Below are 23,391 nucleotides of genomic sequence, written 5' to 3'. Positions count from 1 at the left end.
CAGGCAGCACAGTCCCTCTGTGCTCGAGAGAACTGTTCCTGTGCGTCTCTTGCAGGCAGCACAGTCCCTCTGTGCTCGAGAGAACTGTCCCTGTGCGTCTCTTGCAGGCAGCACCATCCCTCTGTGCTCAAGGGAACTGTTCCTGTGAGTCTGTTGCTGGCAGCACAGTCCCTCTGTGCTCGAGAGAACTGTTCCTGTGCGTCTCTTGCAGGCAGCACAGTCCCTCTGTGCTCGAGAGAACTGTCCCTGTGCGTCTCTTTCTGGCAGCACAGTCCCTCTGTGCTCAGGAGAACTGTTCCTGTGCGTCTCTTGCAGGCAGCACAGTCCCTCTGTGCTCGAGAGAACTGTTCCTGTGCGTCTCTTGCAGGCAGCACAGTCCCTCTGTGCTCGAGAGAACTGTTCCTGTGCGTCTCTTGCAGGCAGCACAGTCCCTCTGTGCTCGAGAGAACTGTCCCTGTGCGTCTCTTGCAGGCAGCACCATCCCTCTGTGCTCAAGGGAACTGTTCCTGTGAGTCTCTTGCTGGCAGCACAGTCCCTCTGTGCTAGAGAGAACTGTTCCTGTGAGTCTCTTGCTGGCAGCACTGTCCCTCTGTGCTCAGGAGAACTGTCCCTGTGCGTCTCTTGCAGGCAGCACCATCCCTCTGTGCTCAAGGGAACTGTTCCTGTGAGTCTCTTGCAGGCAGCACCATCCCTCTGTGCTCAAGGGAACTGTTCCTGTGAGTCTCTTGCTGGCAGCACTGTCCCTCTGTGCTCAGCAGAACTGTTCCTGTGCGTCTCTTGCAGGCAGCACAGTCCCTCTGTGCTCAGGAGAACTGTTCCTGTCTCTTGCAGGCAACACAGTCCCTCTGTGCTCAGGAGAACTGTTCCTGTGAGTCTCTTGCAGGCAGCACAGTCCCTCTGTGCTCAGGAGAACTGTCCCTGTGCGTCTCTTGCAGGCAGCACAGTCCCTCTGTGCTCGAGAGATCCCCCCCCTGAAGTGCCAGCAGGAGCTTTTCTACCTGTCTGATGAGCCAGGTGGAGACTGGTTAATGGTCTGTAGCTGCAATTAACCAGCTCCCTGCTGGATTCCTCAGAACACTACAGGCTTTCTGTTGAAGCCCCTTTTTATACAGAGGTGAAGGCCTTGTTACAAGGACCCAATGGAGGTTTCGCTCTTTGGTAATCCTAATGCATCCAGTAAACGGCGATGCGTCAACCCATTCTCCAAGGTGTTTTATGGCTTAGCACTGCTTAGTAAATCGGGCCCCTTATCTCGGTTTCTGACTGTCCTCTCTCTCTCTCTCCCCCTCTCAGTTTACGTTCCTGCCCTCCCCGTGGGGCGAGTGTCGCCCCTCCGACCTGGGCTCCGATTTCTTCCCCGTGTACAGCATCTCGGCGTGCCGGATCGACTGCGAGACACGGTACATCGTGGAGAATTGCAACTGCAAAATGGTGCACATGCCAGGTGAGGGGGCGGCAAAGTATATCGGGGGTGAGCACCTCCGCACAATTTGCCAGCGGGCTCACTTTGACCCAGATCCACCGCGGGGGGTTGCGTTATCTCCGAGTTCCTAAAAAGGTCACGTTACCAAAATCATTAACGGACGTTCGGTTCCCCTAGGTTACGGCTAATTATATTAATTATAATTATCGGCCCCCGGATATCTCGTTAGTGTTGGCCTAACGCCGTGTTACGTTACCACGATGTTGCGTTGGCTTCAATTAACATGGTGTTAAGTCTGTCTTGGTGGTGGAGAGGGAGAGAGGGGGGGAGGAGGGGGAAGAAGGGGGAGACAAAGAGAGAGAGAGGGAAGGGGAGAAAAGGACGGGGGATGAGAAGGAGAGAAGGGGGTGAGGGATAGAGGGGGGTGAGAGGGAAAGGAAGATGGGGGGATGAGAAGGATAGGTGGGATGAGAAGGGGAGAGGGGATGAGAAGGAGAGAGGTGGTGAGAGGGAGAGGAAGAGGGGGAATGAAAAGGGGAGAGGGACACGGAGAGGGGGAGGAGAAGGAGAGGGGGGATGAGAAGGAGAGAGGGGGTGAGGGAGAGGAAAAGGGGGGATGAGAAGGGGAGAGGGACAGGGAGAGAGGGGGATGAGAAGGAGAGAGGGGAAGAGATGGAGAGGGGGTGAGAGGGAGAAGAAGAGGGGGGGATGAGAAGGGGAGAGGGACAGGGAGAGAGGGGGGGATGAGAAGGAGAGAGGGGAAGAGAAGGGGAGAGGGGGGATGAGGAGAGAGGGGAAGAGAAGGGGAGAGTGGGGGATGAGAAAGAGAGGGGGGGACAGACGGAGAGGGGATAAGGAGAGAGGGAGGGAGAGGAAGAGGGGGATTGAGAGGGAGAGGAAGAGGGGGGATGAGAAAGGGAGAGGGGGGATGAGAAGGAGAGGGGGGGACAGACGGAAAGAGGGGATAAGGAGAGCGGGAGGGTGAGGAAGAGGGGATGAGAGGGAGAGGAAGAGGGGGTATGAGAAGGGGAGAGGGACAGGGAGAGAGGTGGGATGAGGAGAGAGGGGGGATGATAATGAAAGAAAGAGTAAGTACACAGGATATAAGCGCTTTGCCGCTCTGTAAGAAGCCCCCCCCCTCCCCCCCCCCCCCGGCTGTCACACACAGTGCCGCCTTCTCTCCACGTCTCCTTACATTTGTATTTGGGGGGGTTTGCTCTGTCTCCAGGCGACGCCCCGTTCTGCACCCCGGAACAGTACAAGGAGTGCGCGGAGCCTGCACTGGGTAAGTGAGCGTCACGCCCTGAACACGTTCCCCCCACCCCCCACCCCGGATCCTCCACGTAAGGGGGTGGACAACTCCAGTCCTCAAGGGGCCACCAACACGTCAGTTTCAGGATTATCCCTGCGTCAGCACAGCTCAAAGACAGAGCCACCTGGGCTGAAGCGGGGACATGCTGAAGACCTGAACTGTTGGTGGCCCTTGAGGACTGGAGTTGGCCACCCCATTCCTAGGTGTCTTCAAACACACGTCCTGGGCAGTCTCTGCCTCCCCCGCCCATCGCTACGGGGTTTTTATAACCGTTCCTCCTTTCCAGTAGACTACTTGGCCATAACCCCATTACTAGCCAAACGTGGCTAATAGGTGTTTTGACCATTCCAACATTGATTGTCACTGTGTGCTACCCAGGCCTTCAATGGGAGAGGGGCCTAGATAGCCACAGTGACAATCAATGTTGTCCTGTAAACCCAAAATTGATTACTTTAACCAGATGGTTAAAAAAAAATAAACTAGTTCCATAAACCCTAAAAACACGAAAACCATATAAAGCCTATTGTCCCATTCCTCACCCGTCCACGCCGCCCTCTCCGTAGGTTTGCTGGCGGAGAAGGACGGCGGATCCTGCCTGTGCACCATGCCCTGCAACCTGACCCGGTTCAACAAGGAGCTCTCCATGGTCAAGATTCCCAGCAAGACGTCGGCCAGGTACCTGGAGAAGAAGTTCAACAAGTCGGAGAGATACATCACGTACGTTACGTCCGGGGCGGGGAGGCGGGGGAGGGGGGGTTGATATCGGATGTCCCCATCTGTCTACCCAATGACACGTCCAGATTGTAGCGTACGAGAGCCGATGGTACAACCACCGAGAACGTTGGGAGTTGATACCGGGTTTAGGACCATGCTCTGGTGGGAGTTAATGGAAGAAGGGGTAACGGAAGAATACTACGTCTTGGCCTGCAGAGCTTACACTCTACAACCTTGCAGGCAGAATAGGGGCAAGACTGCCAGTGTTATTAACCCCTGCCAACGACGTGTTGCTGTGCGTGTTACGGCTGCAGGATGTCTTCTCCCGGCAGCTTTGTCGGTGGACACACCTTCTTGGCTGTAGACCCACGGAGGTTGGGGTGGGAGGGGTGGCGCCGCCCTTGCCGTTCACACGTCAGGTCTTCTCGTTGTGCAGGGACAATATCCTCGTCCTGGACGTGTTTTTCGAGAGGCCCTGAATTACGAGACGGTGGAGCAGCGGAAAGCGGTACGAGGTGGCTGGGTTACTGGGTGAGTACCGAGGAACGTACGGGTCTATCGCCAGAGTCACGGGGGAGTTTGCATCCGAGCAGGTTGGGGCTTCCAGGCACGTCGTTACGGGGGGGGAGAGATGGGCACAATTACGGGGGTGAGGGGGCCCTGTTTCTGCTGTCCACTATCCTTCCCCTAACCCTCTGCAGCCCCCACACCTCAGCTCCACAAACCTCCTTCTCTCCCCCACTCCACAAACTTATCGCAGCCCCCTACATTGTCTCCTCTACACACCTTCTGTACCCCCCACCTCCACACACCTCCTACACCCCCTCACTCTACAAACCTCCTACACCCTCTCCTCCTCACTCTACAAACCTCCTACACCCTCTCCCCCTCACTCCACACACCTCCTCCCACTCACTCCACACACCTCCTCCCCCTCACTCTACAAACCTCCTACAACTCCTCCCACTCACTCCACACACCTCCTACACCCTCTCCCCCTCACTCCAGCACACCTCCTACACCCTCTCCCCCTCACTCCACACACCTCCTACACCCTCTCCCCTAACTCCACACACCTCCTACACCCTCTCCCCCTCTACTCCACACACCTCCTACACCCTCTCCCCCTCACTCCACACACCTATTACACCCTGTCCCCCTCACTCCACACACCTCCTACACCCTCTGCCCCCTCTCCACACACCTCCTACACCCTCTCCCCCTCACTCCACACACCTCCTACACCCTCTCCCCCTCACTCCACACAACTCCAACACTCTTTCCCCCTCACTCCACACACCTCCTACAGCCTCTCCCCTCACTCCACACACCTCCTACACCCCTCACTCTACAAACCTCCTACACCCTCTCCCCTCACTCCACACACCTCCTACACACCCTGTCCCCCTCACTCCACACACCTCCTACACCCTCTCCCCCTCTCCACACACCTCCTACACCCTCTCCCCCTCACTCCACACACCTCCTACACCCTCTTCCCTCACTCCACACACCTCCTACACCCTCTCCCCCTCACTCACACACCTACTACACCCTGTCCCCCTCACTCCACACACTCCTACACCCTCTCCCCCTCTCCACACACCTCCTACACCCTCTCCCCTCACTCCACACACCTCCTACACCCTCTCCCCTTCACTCCACACACCTCCAACACTCTTTCCCCCTCACTCCACACACCTCCTACACCTCTCCCCTCACTCCACACACCTCCTACACCCCCTCACTCTACAAACCTCCTACACCCTCTCCCCCTAACTCCACACACCTCCTACACCCCCTCACTCTACAAACCTCCTACACCCTCTCCACTTAACTCCACACACCTCCTCCCACTCACTCCACACACCTCCTCCCACTCACTCTACAAACCTCCTACACCTCCTCCCACTCACTCCACACACCTCCTACACCTCTCCCCCTCACTCCACACACCTTCTACACCCCCTCAACTCTACAAACCTCCTACACCCTCTCCCCCTAACTCCACACACCTCCTCCCACTCACTCCACACACCTCCTACACCCTCTCCCCCTCACTCCACACACCTCTCCTACACCCTCACCCCATCGCTCCACACACCTCCTACACCCTCTCCACCTCACTCCACACACCTCCTACACCCTCTCCCCCTCTCTCCACACACCTCCTACACCTCTCCCCCTCACTCGACACAACTCAACACTCTTCCCCTCACTCACACACCTCCTACAGCCTCTCCCCCTCACTCCACACACCTCCTACACCCCCTCACTCTACAAACCTCCTACACCCCTCTCCCCCTCACTCCACACACCTCCTACACACCCTGTCCCCCTCACTCCACACACCTCCTACACCTCTCCCCCTCTCCACACACCTCCTACACCCTCTCCCCCTCACTCCACACACCTCCTACACCCTCTTCCCCCTCACTCCACACACCTCCTACACCCTCTCCCCCTCACTCCACACACCTACTACACCCTGTCCCCCTCACTCACAGCACCTCCTACACCCTCTCCCCCTCTCCACACACCTCCTACACCCTCTCCCCTCACTCCACACACCTCCTACACCCTCTCCCCTTCACTCCACACACCTCCAACACTCTTTCCCCCTCACTCCACACACCTCCTACACCCTCTCCCCCTCACTCCACACACCTCCTACACCCCCTCACTCTACAAACCTCCTACACCTCTCCCCCTAACTCCACACACCTCCTACACCCCTCACTCTACAAACCTCCTACACCCTCTCCACTTAAACTCCACACACCTCCTCCCACTCACTCCACACACCTCCTCCCACTCAATCTACAAACCTCCTACACCTCCTCCCACTCACTCCACACACCTCCTACACCCTCTCCCCCTCACTCCACACACCTTCTACACCCCCTCACTCTACAAACCTCCTACACCCTCTCCCCCTAACTCCACACACCTCCTCCCACTCACTCCACACACCTCCTACACCCTCTCCCCCTCACTCCACACACCTCCTACACCCTCACCCCATCGCTCCACACACCTCCTACACCCTCTCCACCTCACTCCACACACCTCCTACACCCTCTCCCCTCTCCACACACCTCCTACACCCTCTCCCCCTCACTCCACACACCTCCTACACCCTCTCCCCCTCACTCCACACACCTCCTACACCCTGTCCCCCTCACTCCACACACCTCCTACACCCTCTCCCCCTCTCCACACACCTCCTACACCCTCTCCCCCTCACTCCACACACCTCCTACACCCCTCTCCCCCTCACTCCACACACCTCCAACACTCTTTCCCCCTCACTCCACACACCTCCTACAGCCTCTCCCCCTCACTCCACACACCTCCTACACCCCCTCACTCTACAAACCTCCTACACTCTCTCCCCCTCACTCCACACACCTCCTACACACCCTGTCCCCCTCACTCCACACACCTCCTACACCCTCTCCCCCTCTCCACACACCTGCTACACCCTCTCCCCCTCACTCCACACACCTCCTACACCCTCTCCCCCTCACTCCACACACCTCCTACACCCTCTCCCCCTCACTCCACACACCTACTACACCCTGTCCCCCTCACTCCACACACCTCCTACACCCTCTCCCCCTCTCCACACACCTCCTACACCCTCTCCCCCTCACTCCACACACCTCCAACACTCTTTCACCCTCACTCCACACACCTCCTACACCCTCTCCCCCTCACTCCACACACCTCCTACACCCCCTCACTCTACAAACCTCCTACACCCTCTCCACTTAACTCCACACACCTCCTCCCACTCACTCCACACACCTCCTCCCACTCACTCTACAAACCTCCTACACCTCCTCCCACTCACTCCACACACCTCCTACACCCTCTCCCCCTCACTCCACACACCTCCTACACTCCCTCACTCTACAAACCTCCTACACCCTCTCCCCCTAACTCCACACACCTCCTCCCACTCACTCCACACACCTCCTACACCCTCTCCCCCTCACTCCACACACCTCCTACACCCTCACCCCATCGCTCCACACACCTCCTACACCCTCTCCCCCTCACTCCACACACCTCCTACACCCTCTCCCCCTCACTCCACACACCTCCTACACCCTCTCCCCCTCACTCCACACACCTCCTACACCCTCTCCCCCTCACTCCACACACCTCCTACACCCTCTCCCCCTCACTCCACACACCTATTACACCCTGTCCCCCTCACTCCACACACCTCCTACACCCTCTCCCCCTCTCCACACACCTCATACACCCTCTCCCCCTCACTCCACACACCTCCTACACCCTCTCCCCCTCACTCCACACACCTCCAACACCCCCTCACTCTACAACCCTCCTACACCCTCTCCCCCTCACTCCACACACCTCCTACACACCCTGTCCCCCTCACTCCACACACCTCCTACACCCTCTCCCCCTCTCCACACACCTCCTACACCCTCTCCCCCTCACTCCACACACCTCCTACACCCTCTTCCCCTCACTCCACACACCTCCTACACCCTCTCCCCCTCACTCCACACACCTACTACACCCTGTCCCCCTCACTCCACACACCTCCTACACCCTCTCCCCCTCTCCACACACCTCCTACACCCTCTCCCCCTCACTCCACACACCTCCTACACCCTCTCCCCTTCACTCCACACACCTCCAACACTCTTTCCCCCTCACTCCACACACCTCCTACACCCTCTCCCCCTCACTCCACACACCTCCTACACCCTCTCCACTTAACTCCACACACCTCCTCCCACTCACTCCACACACCTCCTCCCACTCACTCTACAAACCTCCTACACCTCCTCCCACTCACTCCACACACCTCCTACACCCTCTCCCCCTCACTCCACACACATCCTACACCCTCACCCCATCGCTCCACACACCTCCTACACCCTCTCCCCCTCACTCCACACACCTCCTATACCCTCTCCCCCTCACTCCACACACCTCCTACACCCTCTCCCCCTCACTCCACACACCTCCTACACCCTCTCCCCCTCACTCCACACACCTCCTACACCCTCTCCCCCTCACTCCACACACCTCCTACACCCTCTCCCCCTCACTCCACACACCTCCTACACCCTCTCCCCCTCACTCCACACACCTCCTACACCCTCTCCCCCTCACTCCACACACCTCCTACACCCTCTCCTTCTCACTCCACACACCTATAACCCTCTCCCCCTCACTCCACACACCTCCTACACCCTCTCCCCCTCACTCCACACACCACCTACACCCTCTCCCCCTCACTCCCTCACTCCACACACCTACACCCTCTCCCCCTCACTCCACACACCACCTACACCCTCTCCCCCTCACTCCACACACCACCTACACCCTCTCCCCCTCACTCCCTTACTCCACACACCTACACCCTCTTCCCCTCACTCCCTCACTCCACACACCTCCTACACCCTCTCCCCCTCACTCCCTCACTCCACACACCTACACCCTCTCCCCATCACTCCACACACCTATAACCCTTTCCCCCTCACTCCACACACCTCCTACACCCTCTCCCCTTCACTCCACACACCTCCTACACTCATTCTTTGTGTCAGTGTGTTACTGTGTCCCCCAATACGTGTGACAGTGTGTCACGGTGTTACTGTGTCCCCCGATACGTGTGTCACGGTGTTACTGTGTCCCCCCCCACAGGTGACATCGGTGGCCAAATGGGACTTTTCATTGGCGCCAGTATCCTGACCATCCTGGAGCTAGTCGACTACATCTACGAGGTGAGCACAGGAGCTGACACTCTATCCAAGTTTGGGGGTACGGATGTTAGGGGGTGCGGATGTTAGGGGGTGTTACATAGCGTGGGGACTGGTCCAGCCGCACAGCTGGTCCCATTAAGGTTTGGGGGTGAGGATGTTAGGGGGTGTTACATAGCGTGGGGACTGGTCCAGCCATACAGCTGGTCCCATTAAGGTTTGGGGGTGAGGATGTTAGGGGGTGTTACATAGCGTGGGGACTGGTGCAGCTGCACAGCTGGTCACATTAAGGTTTGGGGGTGAGGATGTTAGGGGGTGTTACATAGCGTGGGGATTGGTCCAGCCGCACAGCTGGTCCCATTAAGGTTTGGGGGTGTGGATGTTAGGGGTGTTACATAGCGTGGGGATCGGTGCAGCCGCACAGCTGGTCCCATTAAGGTTTGGGGGTGTTGATGTTAGGGGGTGTTACATAGCGTGGGGACTGGTGCAGCCGCACAGCTGGTCCCATTAAGGTTTGGGGGTGAGGATGTTAGGGGGTGTTACATAGCGTGGGGATTGGTGCAGCCGCACAGCTGGTCCCATTAAGGTTTGGGGGTGCGGATGTTAGGGGGTGTTACATGGCGTGGGGACTGGTGCAGCCGCACAGCTGGTCCCATTAAGGTTTGGGGGTGCGGATGTTAGGGGGTTTTACATAGCGTGGGAATTGGTGCAGCCTCACAGCTGGTCCCATTAAGGTTTGGGGGTGAGGATGTTAGGGGGTGTTACATAGCGTGGGGACTGGTCCAGCCGCACAGCTGGTCCCATTAAGGTTTGGGGGTGGGGATGTTAGGGGGTGTTACATAGCGTGGGGATTGGTGCAGCCGCACAGCTGGTCCCATTAAGGTTTGGGGGTGTGGATGTTAGGGGGTTTTACATAGCGTGGGGATTGGTGCAGCCGCACAGCTGGTCCCATTAAGGTTTGGGGGTGTGGATGTTAGGGGGTGTTACATAGCGTGGGGATTGGTCCAGCCGCACAGCTGGTCCCATTAAGGTTTGGGGGTGCGGATGTTAGGGGGTTTTACATAGCGTGGGGATTGGTGCAGCCTCACAGCTGGTCCCATTAAGGTTTGGGGGTGAGGATGTTAGGGGGTGTTACATAGCGTGGGGACTGGTCCAGCCGCACAGCTGGTCCCATTAAGGTTTGGGGGTGTGGATGTTAGGGGGGGTTACATAGCATGGGGACTGGTGCAGCCGCACAGCTGGTCCCATTAAGGTTTGGGGGTGAGGATGTTAGGGGGTGTTACATAGCGTGGGGACTGGTCCAGCCGCACAGCTGGTCCCATTAAGGTTTGGGGGTGTGGATGTTAGGGGGGGTTACATAGCTTGGGGACTGGTGCAGCCGCACAGCTGGTCCCATTAAGGTTTGGGGGTGTGGATGTTAGGGGGGGTTACGTAGCGTGGGGATTGGTGCAGCCGCACAGCTAGTTCCATTAAGGTTTGGGGGTGAGGATGTTAGGGGGGGTTACATAGCATGGGGACTGGTGCAGCCGCACAGCTGATCCCATTAAGGTTTGGGGGGTGCGGATGTTAGGGGGTGTTACATAGCATGGGGACAGTCCAGCCGCACAGCTGGTCCCATTAAGGTTTGGGGGTGCGGATGTTAGGGGGGGTTACGTAGCGTGGGGAGGTAGGACGAGGGTTAGGGGTCGGGACAGTAAGCGATAGTAACTGCTTTCCCCTCCCGGCTTTCAGCTGATAAAGGAGAAACTGATAGACCTTCTTGGGAGGGAGGACGAGGAGCGGAGCCGGGCTGAGAATTTGGTGAGTTCCTGAGCCTCACGGGTCTCTTCTTCATATGTTTATATGCTTTACAAACCTTACAGGTCTCTTATTCACGTCTACTCATTGTGGGTGTGTATCCTAGATGTGATAAGATTTCCAAACCTCACACGTCTCCTCTTAATATGTTTCATTTTTTCCAAACCTCACAAGTCTCTTCTTCACGTGTGCAGAGCTTTCCAAACCTCATCTGTTCCTTCTTCATGTGTTTAGTACTTTACAAACCTCACAGGTCTCTTCATCACATGTACAGAGCGTTCCAAAACCTCACAGGTCTCTTCTTCACATGTACAGAGCGTTCCCAAACCTCACAGGTCTCTTCTTCACATGCACAGAGCTTCCCAAACCTCACAAGTCTCTTCTTCACATGTACAGAGCTTCCCAAACCTCACAGGTCTCTTCTTCACATGTACAGAGCTTCCCAAACCTCACAGGTCTCTTCTTCACATGTACAGAGCTTCCCAAACCTCACAGGTCTCTTCTTCACGTGTACAGAGCTTCCCAAACCTCACAGGTCTCTTCTTCACATGTACAGAGCTTCCCAAACCCCACAGGTCTCTTCTTCACATGTACAGAGCTTCCCAAACCTCACAGGTCTCTTCTTCACACGTAAAGAACTTCCCAAACCTCACAGGTCTCTTCTTCACATGTACAGAGCTTCCCAAACCTCACAGGTCTCTTCTTCACGTGTACAGAGCTTCCCAAACCTCACAGGTCTCTTCTTCACATGTGCAGAGCTTCCCAAACCTCACAGGTCTCTTCTTCACATATACAGAGCTTCCCAAACCTCACAGGTCTCTTCTTCACATGTACAGAGCTTTCTAAACCTCACAGGTCTCTTCTTCACATGTACAGAGCTTCCCAAACCCCACAGGTCTCTTCTTCACATGTACAGAGCTTCCCAAACCTCACAGGTCTCTTCTTCACACGTAAAGAACTTCCCAAACCTCACAGGTCTCTTCTTCACATGTACAGAGCTTCCCAAACCTCACAGGTCTCTTCTTCACATGTACAGAGCTTCCCAAACCTCACAGGTCTCTTCTTCACCTGTTCAGAGCTTTCCCAACCTCACAGGTCTCTTCTTCACCTGTACAGAGCTTCCCAAACCTCACAGGTCTCTTCTTCACATGTACAGAGCTTCCCAAACCTCACAGGTCTCTTCTTCACATGTACAGAGCTTTCCAAACCTCACAGGTCTCTTCTTCACATGTACAGAGCTTTCCAAACCTCACAGGTCTCTTTCACATGTACAGAGCTTTCCAAACCTCACAGGTCTCTTCTTCACCTATTCAGAGCTTCCCAAACCTCACAGGTCTCTTCTTCACACGTACAGAGCTTCCCAAACCTCACAGGTCTCTTCTTCACATGTACAGAGTTTCCAAACCTCACAGGTCTCTTCTTCACATGTATAGAGCTTTCCTAACCTCACAGGTCTCTTCTTCACATGTACAGAGCTTCCCAAACCTCACAGGTCTCTTCTTAACATGTGCAGAGTTTTGTAAACCTCACAGGTCTCTTCTTCACATGTACAGAGCTTCCCAAACCTCACAGGTCTCTTCTTCACATGTACAGAGCTTCCCAAACCTCACAGGTCTCTTCTTCACATGTACAGAGCTTCCCAAACCTCACAGGTCTCTTCTTCGTATCTACAGAGCTTCTCAAACCTCACAGGTCTCTTCTTCACCTGTTCAGAGCTTTCCAAACCTCACAGGTCTCTTCTTCCCATGTACAGAGCTTTCCCAACCTCACAGGTCTCTTCTTCCCATGTACAGAGCTTTCCAAACCTCACAGGTCTCTTCTTCCCATGTACAGAGCTTTCCCAACCTCACAGGTCTCTTCTTCCCATGTACAGAGCTTTCCAAACTTCACAGGTCTCTTCTTCACATGTACAGAGCTTCCCAAACCTCACAGGTCTCTTCTTCACGTGTACAGAGCTTCCCAAACCTCACAGGTCTCTTCTTCACGTGTACAGAGCTTCCCAAACCTCACAGGTCTCTTCTTCACATGTGCAGAGCTTCCCAAACCTCACAGGTCTCTTCTTCACATGTACAGAGCTTCCCAAACCTCACAGGTCTCTTCTTCACATGTACAGAGCTTTCTAAACCTCACAGGTCTCTTCTTCACATGTACAGAGCTTCCCAAACCCCACAGGTCTCTTCTTCACATGTACAGAGCTTCCCAAACCTCACAGGTCTCTTCTTCACACGTAAAGAACTTCCCAAACCTCACAGGTCTCTTCTTCACATGTACAGAGCTTCCCAAACCTCACAGGTCTCTTCTTCACATGTACAGAGCTTCCCAAACCTCACAGGTCTCTTCTTCACCTGTTCAGAGCTTTCCCAACCTCACAGGTCTCTTCTTCACCTGTACAGAGCTTCCCAAACCTCACAGGTCTCTTCTTCACATGTACAGAGCTTCCCAAACCTCACAGGTCTCTTCTTCACATGTACAGAGCTTTCCAAACCTCACAGGTCTCTTTCACATGTACAGAGCTTTCCAAACCTCACAGGTCTCTTCTTCACCTATTCAGAGCTTCGCAAACCTCACAGGTCTCTTCTTCACATGTACAGAGCTTCCCAAACCTCACAGGTCTCTTCTTCACACGTACAGAGCTTCCCAAACCTCACAGGTCTCTTCTTCACATGTACAGAGTTTCCAAACCTCACAGGTCTCTTCTTCACATGTATAGAGCTTTCCTAACCTCACAGGTCTCTTCTTCACATGTACAGAGCTTCCCAAACCTCACAGGTCTCTTCTTAACATGTGCAGAGTTTTGTAAACCTCACAGGTCTCTTCTTCACATGTACAGAGCTTCCCAAACCTCACAGGTCTCTTCTTCACATGTACAGAGCTTCCCAAACCTCACAGGTCTCTTCTTCACATGTACAGAGCTTCCCAAACCTCACAGGTCTCTTCTTCGTATCTACAGAGCTTCTCAAACCTCACAGGTCTCTTCTTCACCTGTTCAGAGCTTTCCAAACCTCACAGGTCTCTTCTTCCCATGTACAGAGCTTTCCCAACCTCACAGGTCTCTTCTTCCCATGTACAGAGCTTTCCAAACCTCACAGGTCTCTTCTTCCCATGTACAGAGCTTTCCCAACCTCACAGGTCTCTTCTTCCCATGTACAGAGCTTTCCAAACTTCACAGGTCTCTTCTTCACATGTACAGAGCTTCCCAAACCTCACAGGTCTCTTCTTCACGTGTACAGAGCTTCCCAAACCTCACAGGTCTCTTCTTCACGTGTACAGAGCTTCCCAAACCTCACAGGTCTCTTCTTCACATGTGCAGAGCTTCCCAAACCTCACAGGTCTCTTCTTCACACGTACAGAGCTTCCCAAACCTCACAGGTCTCTTCTTCACATGTACAGAGTTTCCAAACCTCACAGGTCTCTTCTTCACATGTATAGAGCTTTCCTAAACTCACAGGTCTCTTCTTCACATGTACAGAGCTTCCCAAACCTCACAGGTCTCTTCTTAACATGTGCAGAGTTTTGTAAACCTCACAGGTCTCTTCTTCACGTGTACAGAGCTTCCCAAACCTCACAGGTCTCTTCTTCACATGTGCAGAGCTTCCCAAACCTCACAGGTCTCTTCTTCACATGTACAGAGCTTCCCAAACCTCACAGGTCTCTTCTTCACATGTACAGAGCTTTCTAAACCTCACAGGTCTCTTCTTCACATGTACAGAGCTTCCCAAACCCCACAGGTCTCTTCTTCACATGTACAGAGCTTCCCAAACCTCACAGGTCTCTTCTTCACACGTAAAGAACTTCCCAAACCTCACAGGTCTCTTCTTCACATGTACAGAGCTTCCCAAACCTCACAGGTCTCTTCTTCACATGTGCAGAGCTTCCCAAACCTCACAGGTCTCTTCTTCACATGTACAGAGCTTCCCAAACCTCACAGGTCTCTTCTTCACATGTACAGAGCTTCCCAAACCCCACAGGTCTCTTCTTCACATGTACAGAGCTTCCCAAACCTCACAGGTCTCTTCTTCACACGTAAAGAACTTCCCAAACCTCACAGGTCTCTTCTTCACATGTACAGAGCTTCCCAAACCTCACAGGTCTCTTCTTCACATGTACAGAGTTTCCAAACCTCACAGGTCTCTTCTTCACATGTATAGAGCTTTCCTAACCTCACAGGTCTCTTCTTCACATGTACAGAGCTTCCCAAACCTCACAGGTCTCTTCTTAACATGTGCAGAGTTTTGTAAACCTCACAGGTCTCTTCTTCACATGTACAGAGCTTCCCAAACCTCACAGGTCTCTTCTTCACCTGTTCAGAGCTTTCCCAACCTCACAGGTCTCTTCTTCACCTGTACAGAGCTTCCCAAACCTCACAGGTCTCTTCTTCACATGTACAGAGCTTCCCAAACCTCACAGGTCTCTTCTTCACATGTACAGAGCTTTCCAAACCTCACAGGTCTCTTTCACATGTACAGAGCTTTCCAAACCTCACAGGTCTCTTCTTCACCTATTCAGAGCTTCGCAAACCTCACAGGTCTCTTCTTCACATGTACAGAGCTTCCCAAACCTCACAGGTCTCTTCTTCACACGTACAGAGCTTCCCAAACCTCACAGGTCTCTTCTTCACATGTACAGAGTTTCCAAACCTCACAGGTCTCTTCTTCACATGTATAGAGCTTTCCTAACCTCACAGGTCTCTTCTTCACATGTACAGAGCTTCCCAAACCTCACAGGTCTCTTCTTAACATGTGCAGAGTTTTGTAAACCTCACAGGTCTCTTCTTCACATGTACAGAGCTTCCCAAACCTCACAGGTCTCTTCTTCACATGTACAGAGCTTCCCAAACCTCACAGGTCTCTTCTTCACATGTACAGAGCTTCCCAAACCTCACAGGTCTCTTCTTCGTATCTACAGAGCTTCTCAAACCTCACAGGTCTCTTCTTCACCTGTTCAGAGCTTTCCAAACCTCACAGGTCTCTTCTTCCCATGTACAGAGCTTTCCCAACCTCACAGGTCTCTTCTTCCCATGTACAGAGCTTTCCAAACCTCACAGGTCTCTTCTTCCCATGTACAGAGCTTTCCCAACCTCACAGGTCTCTTCTTCACATGTACAGAGCTTTCCAAACTTCACAGGTCTCTTCTTCACATGTACAGAGCTTCCCAAACCTCACAGGTCTCTTCTTCACGTGTACAGAGCTTCCCAAACCTCACAGGTCTCTTCTTCACGTGTACAGAGCTTCCCAAACCTCACAGGTCTCTTCTTCACATGTGCAGAGCTTCCCAAACCTCACAGGTCTCTTCTTCACACGTACAGAGCTTCCCAAACCTCACAGGTCTCTTCTTCACATGTACAGAGTTTCCAAACCTCACAGGTCTCTTCTTCACATGTATAGAGCTTTCCTAAACTCACAGGTCTCTTCTTCACATGTACAGAGCTTCCCAAACCTCACAGGTCTCTTCTTCACATGTGCAGAGCTTCCCAAACCTCACAGGTCTCTTCTTCACATGTACAGAGCTTCCCAAACCTCACAGGTCTCTTCTTCACATGTACAGAGCTTTCTAAACCTCACAGGTCTCTTCTTCACATGTACAGAGCTTCCCAAACCCCACAGGTCTCTTCTTCACATGTACAGAGCTTCCCAAACCTCACAGGTCTCTTCTTCACACGTAAAGAACTTCCCAAACCTCACAGGTCTCTTCTTCACATGTACAGAGCTTCCCAAACCTCACAGGTCTCTTCTTCACGTGTACAGAGCTTCCCAAACCTCACAGGTCTCTTCTTCACATGTGCAGAGCTTCCCAAACCTCACAGGTCTCTTCTTCACATGTACAGAGCTTCCCAAACCTCACAAGTCTCTTCTTCACATGTACAGAGCTTCCCAAACCCCACAGGTCTCTTCTTCACATGTACAGAGCTTCCCAAACCTCACAGGTCTCTTCTTCACACGTAAAGAACTTCCCAAACCTCACAGGTCTCTTCTTCACATGTACAGAGCTTCCCAAACCTCACAGGTCTCTTCTTCACATGTACAGAGCTTCCCAAACCTCACAGGTCTCTTCTTCACCTGTTCAGAGCTTTCCCAACCTCACAGGTCTCTTCTTCACCTGTACAGAGCTTCCCAAACCTCACAGGTCTCTTCTTCACATGTACAGAGCTTCCCAAACCTCACAGGTCTCTTCTTCACATGTACAGAGCTTTCCAAACCTCACAGGTCTCTTCTTCACATGTACAGAGCTTTCCAAACCTCACAGGTCTCTTTCACATGTACAGAGCTTTCCAAACCTCACAGGTCTCTTCTTCACCTATTCAGAGCTTCGCAAACCTCACAGGTCTCTTCTTCACATGTACAGAGCTTCCCAAACCTCACAGGTCTCTTCTTCACACGTACAGAGCTTCCCAAACCTCACAGGTCTCTTCTTCACATGTACAGAGTTTCCAAACCTCACAGGTCTCTTCTTCACATGTATAGAGCTTTCCTAACCTCACAGGTCTCTTCTTCACATGTACAGAGCTTCCCAAACCTCACAGGTCTCTTCTTAACATGTGCAGAGTTTTGTAAACCTCACAGGTCTCTTCTTCACATGTACAGAGCTTCCCAAACCTCACAGGTCTCTTCTTCACATGTACAGAGCTTCCCAAACCTCACAGGTCTCTTCTTCACATGTACAGAGCTTCCCAAACCTCACAGGTCTCTTCTTCGTATCTACAGAGCTTCTCAAACCTCACAGGTCTCTTCTTCACCTGTTCAGAGCTTTCCAAACCTCACAGGTCTCTTCTTCCCATGTACAGAGCTTTCCCAACCTCACAGGTCTCTTCTTCCCATGTACAGAGCTTTCCAAACCTCACAGGTCTCTTCTTCCCATGTACAGAGCTTTCCCAACCTCACAGGTCTCTTCTTCCCATGTACAGAGCTTTCCAAACTTCACAGGTCTCTTCTTCACATGTACAGAGCTTCCCAAACCTCACAGGTCTCTTCTTCACGTGTACAGAGCTTCCCAAACCTCACAGGTCTCTTCTTCACATGTACAGAGCTTCCCAAACCTCACAGGTCTCTTCTTCGCATGTACAGAGCTTCCCAAACCTCACAGGTCTCTTCTTCACATGTGCAGAGCTTCCCAAACCTCACAGGTCTCTTCTTCACGTGTACAGAGCTTCCCAAACCTCACAGGTCTCTTCTTCACATGTACAGAGCTTCCCAAACCTCACAGGTCTCTTCTTCGCATGTACAGAGCTTCCCAAACCTCACAGGTCTCTTCTTCACATGTGCAGAGCTTCCCAAACCTCACAGGTCTCTTCTTCACATGTACAGAGCTTCCCAAACCTCACAGGTCTCTTCTTCACATGTACAGAGCTTTCTAAACCTCACAGGTCTCTTCTTCACATGTACAGAGCTTCCCAAACCCCACAGGTCTCTTCTTCACATGTACAGAGCTTCCCAAACCTCACAGGTCTCTTCTTCACACGTAAAGAACTTCCCAAACCTCACAGGTCTCTTCTTCACATGTACAGAGCTTTCCAAACCTCACAGGTCTCTTTCACATGTACAGAGCTTTCCAAACCTCACAGGTCTCTTCTTCACCTATTCAGAGCTTCGCAAACCTCACAGGTCTCTTCTTCACATGTACAGAGCTTCCCAAACCTCACAGGTCTCTTCTTCACACGTACAGAGCTTCCCAAACCTCACAGGTCTCTTCTTCACATGTACAGAGTTTCCAAACCTCACAGGTCTCTTCTTCACATGTACAGAGTTTCCAAACCTCACAGGTCTCTTCTTCACATGTACAGAGTTTCCAAACCTCACAAGTCTCTTCTTCACATGTACAGAGCTTCCCAAACCTCACAGGTCTCTTCTTAACATGTGCAGAGTTTTGTAAACCTCACAGGTCTCTTCTTCACATGTACAGAGCTTCCCAAACCTCACAGGTCTCTTCTTCACATGTACAGAGCTTCCCAAACCTCACAGGTCTCTTCTTCACATGTACAGAGCTTCCCAAACCTCACAGGTCTCTTCTTCGTATCTACAGAGCTTCTCAAACCTCACAGGTCTCTTCTTCACCTGTTCAGAGCTTTCCAAACCTCACAGGTCTCTTCTTCCCATGTACAGAGCTTTCCCAACCTCACAGGTCTCTTCTTCCCATGTACAGAGCTTTCCAAACCTCACAGGTCTCTTCTTCCCATGTACAGAGCTTCCAAACCTCACAGGTCTCTTCTTCACATGTACAGAGCTTTCCCAACCTCACAGGTCTCTTCTTCACATGTACAGAGCTTCCCAAACCTCACAGGTCTCTTCTTCACGTGTACAGAGCTTCCCAAACCTCACAGGTCTCTTCTTCACATGTACAGAGTTTCCAAACCTCACAGGTCTCTTCTTCACATGTATAGAGCTTTCCTAAACTCACAGGTCTCTTCTTCACATGTACAGAGCTTCCCAAACCTCACAGGTCTCTTCTTAACATGTGCAGAGTTTTGTAAACCTCACAGGTCTCTTCTTCACATGTACAGAGCTTCCCAAACCTCACAGGTCTCTTCTTCGTATCTACAGAGCTTCTCAAACCTCACAGGTCTCTTCTTCACCTGTTCAGAGCTTTCCAAACCTCACAGGTCTCTTCTTCCCATGTACAGAGCTTTCCCAACCTCACAGGTCTCTTCTTCCCATGTACAGAGCTTCCCAAACCTCACAGGTCTCTTCTTCACGTGTACAGAGCTTCCCAAACCTCACAGGTCTCTTCTTCACATGTGCAGAGCTTCCCAAACCTCACATGTCTCTTCTTCACATGTACAGAGCTTCCCAACCTCACAGGTCTCTTCTTCGCGTGTACAGAGCTTTCCAAACCTCACAGGTCTCTTCTTCACATATAAAGAGCTTTCCAAACCTCACAGGTCTCTTCTTCACATGTACAGAGCTTTCCAAACCTCACAGGTCTCTTCTTCACCTATTCAGAGCTTCCCAAACCTCACAGGTCTCTTCTTCACATGTACAGAGCTCTCCAAACCTCACAGGACTCTTCTTCACTTGTACAGCGCTTCCCAAACCTCACAGGTCTCTTATTCGCATGTACAGAGATTTCAAAACCTCACAGGTCTCTTCTTCACAATGTACAGAGCTTTAAAACCTCACAGGTCTCTTCTTCACATATCCAGAGCTTTCAAAACCTCACAGGTCTCTTCTTCACAATGTACAGAGCTTTAAAACCTCACAGGTCTCTTCTTCACGTTACAGAGCTTTCCAAACCTCACAGGTCCCTTCTTCACATGTACAGAGCTTTCCTAAACCTCACAGGTCTCTTCTTCACCTGTACAGAGCTTTCCAAACCTCACAGGTCTCTTCTTCGTATCTACAGAGCTTCCCAAAGCTCACATGTCTCTTCTTCACATCTACAGAGCTTCCCAAACCTCACAGCTCTCTTCTTCACATGTACAGAGCTTCCCAAACCTCACAGGTCTCTTCTTCACATGTACAGAGCTTCCCAAACCTCACAGGTCTCTTCTTCGCATGTACAGAGCTTTCCAAACCTCACAGGTCTCTTCTTTATATGTACATTGATTTCCAAACCTCACAGGTCTCTTCTTCACATGTTCAGAGTTTCCCAAACCTCACAGTTCTCTTCTTCACATGTTCAGAGCTTCCCAAACCTCACAGGTCTCTTATTCACGTGTACAGAGCTTTCCAAACCTCACAGGTCTCTTCTTCACCTGTACAGAGCTTTCCAAACCTCACAGGTCTCTTCTTCGTATCTACAGAGCTTCCCAAAGCTCACATGTCTCTTCTTCACGTGTACAGAGCTTCCCAAACCTCACAGGTCTCTTCTTCACATGTACAGAGCTTCCCAAACCTCACAGGTCTCTTCTTCGCATGTACAGAGCTTTCCAAACCTCACAGGTCTCTTTTTCACATGTACAGAGCTTTACAAACCTCACAGGTCTCTTCTTTATATGTACATTGATTTCCAAACCTCACAGGTCTCTTATTCGCGTGTACAGAGCTTTCCAAACCTCACAGGTCTCTTCTTCACATGTACAGAGCTTTACAAAACTCACAGGTCTCTTCTTTATATGTACATTTATTTCCAAACCTCACAGGTCTCTTCTTCACATGTGCAGAGCTTCCCAAACCTCACAGGTCTCTTCTTCACGTTACAGAGCTTTCCAAACCTCACAGGTCTCTTCTTCACATGTACAGAGCTTTCCAAACCTCACAAGTCTATTCTTCACATGTACAGAGCTTCCCAAACCTCACAGGTCTCTTCTTCATATCTACAGAGCTTCCCAAACCTCACAGGTCTCTTCTTCACATGTACAGAGCTTCCCAAACCTCACAGGTCTCTTCTTCACATGTACAGAGCTTTAAAACCTCACAAGTCTCTTCTTCACATGTGCAGAGCTTCCCAAACCTCACAGGTCTCTTATTCACATGTACAGAGCTTTCCAAACCTCACAGGTCTCTTCTTCACATGTACAGAGCTTTAAAACCTCACATGTCTCTTCTTCATGTGTACAGAGATCTCCAAACCTCACATGTCTCTTCTTCACATGTACAGAGCTTTCCAAACCTCACAGGTCTCTTCTTTATATGTACATTGATTTCCAAACCTCACAGGTCTCTTCTTCACACGTACAGAGAATTCCAAACCTCACAGGTCTCTTCATCACATGTACAGAGCTTCCCAAACCTCACAGGTCTCTTCTTCACATGTACAGAGCTTTCCAAACCTCACAGGTCTCTTCTTCACATGTACAGAGCTTCCCAAACCTCACTGGTCTCTTCTTCACATGTACAGAGATTTCCAAACCTCACAGGTCTCTTCTTCGTATCTACAGAGCTTCCCAAAGCTCACAGGTCTCTTCTTCACATGTACAGAGCTTCCCAAACCTCACAGGTCTCTTCTACACATGTACAGAGCTTTCCAAACCTCACAGGTCTCTTCTTCACATGTACAGAGCTTTCCAAACCTCACAGGTCTCTTCTTCACATGTACAGAGCTTTCCAAACCCCACAGGTCTCTTCTTCACATATCCAGAGCTTTCAAAACCTCACAGGTCTCTTCTTCACAATGTACAGAGCTTTAAAACCTCACAGGTCTCTTCTTCACGTTACAGAGCTTTCCAAACCTCACAGGTCCCTTCTTCACATGTACAGAGCTTTCCTAAACCTCACAGGTCTCTTCTTCACCTGTACAGAGCTTTCCAAACCTCACAGGTCTCTTCTTCGTATCTACAGAGCTTCCCAAAGCTCACATGTCTCTTCTTCACATCTACAGAGCTTCCCAAACCTCACAGCTCTCTTCTTCACATGTACAGAGCTTCCCAAACCTCACAGGTCTCTTCTTCGCATGTACAGAGCTTCCCAAACCTCACAGGTCTCTTCTTCGCATGTACAGAGCTTTCCAAACCTCACAGGTCTCTTCTTCACATGTACAGAGCTTTACAAACCTCACAGGTCTCTTCTTTATATGTACATTGATTTCCAAACCTCACAGGTCTCTTCTTCACATGTTCAGAGTTTCCCAAACCTCACAGTTCTCTTCTTCACATGTTCAGAGCTTCCCAAACCTCACAGGTCTCTTATTCACGTGTACAGAGCTTTCCAAACCTCACAGGTCTCTTCTTCACATGTACAGAGCTTCCAAACCTCACAGGTCTCTTCTTCACATGTGCAGAGCTTCCAAACCTCACAGGTCTCTTCTTCATATGTACAGAGCTTCCCAAACCTCACAAGTCTCTTCTTCACATGTGCAGAGCTTCCCAAACCTCACAGGTCTCTTTTTCACATGTACGAAGATTCCCAAACCTCACAGGTTTCTTCTTCATTTGTACAGAGCTTTCCAAACCTCACAGGTCTCTTCTTCACATGTACAGAGCTTTAAAACCTCACAGATCTCTTCTTCATGTGTACAGAGATCTCCAAACCTCACATGTCTCTTCTTCACATCTACAGAGCTTCCCAAAGCTCACAGGTCTCTTCTTCACATGTACAGAGCTTCCCAAACCTCACAGGTCTCTTCTACACATGTACAGAGCTTTCCAAACCTCACAGGTCTCTTCTTCACATGTACAGAGCTTTCCAAACCTCACAGGTCTCTTCTTCACATGTACAGAGCTTTCCAAACCTCACAGGTCTCTTCTTCACATATCCAGAGCTTTTAAAACCTCACAGGTCTCTTCTTCACATGTACAGAGCTTTAAAACCTCACAGGTCTCTTCTTCACATGTACAGAGCTTTAAAACTTCACCGGTCTCTTCTTCACACGTACAGAGAATTCCAAACCTCATAGGTCTCTTCTTCACATGTACAGAGCTTTCCAAACCTCACAGGTCTCTTCATCACATGTACAGAGCTTCCCAAACCTCACAGGTCTCTTCTTCGTATCTACAGAGCTTCCCAAAGCTCACAGGTCTCTTCTTCACA

General features: G+C 51.7%; 1 protein-coding gene across 1 annotated transcript in view; it reads left to right on the top strand.

Moving 5' to 3' along the window:
• The window catches only part of LOC142483133 (acid-sensing ion channel 2-like), a gene marked incomplete at its 5' end in the record, with an annotated part of 91,427 nt that overhangs the window by 20,973 nt on the left and 47,063 nt on the right, over positions 1 to 23,391 (top strand). The window contains 8 exon segments of the mRNA XM_075583194.1: positions 1,294 to 1,444; positions 2,652 to 2,708; positions 3,299 to 3,452; positions 3,886 to 3,916; positions 3,919 to 3,957; positions 3,959 to 3,980; positions 9,141 to 9,220; positions 10,928 to 10,996. Coding sequence (XP_075439309.1) covers positions 1,294 to 1,444; positions 2,652 to 2,708; positions 3,299 to 3,452; positions 3,886 to 3,916; positions 3,919 to 3,957; positions 3,959 to 3,980; positions 9,141 to 9,220; positions 10,928 to 10,996 — 603 coding nt within the window.

The sequence above is a fragment of the Ascaphus truei genome, unplaced genomic scaffold (assembly GCF_040206685.1).
Source record: "Ascaphus truei isolate aAscTru1 unplaced genomic scaffold, aAscTru1.hap1 HAP1_SCAFFOLD_298, whole genome shotgun sequence".
In the NCBI taxonomy this organism is placed as follows: Eukaryota; Metazoa; Chordata; class Amphibia; order Anura; family Ascaphidae; genus Ascaphus; species Ascaphus truei.
Note: the sequence above shows the minus strand (reverse complement) of the source record. Positions and strands in the feature narration are given on the sequence as shown.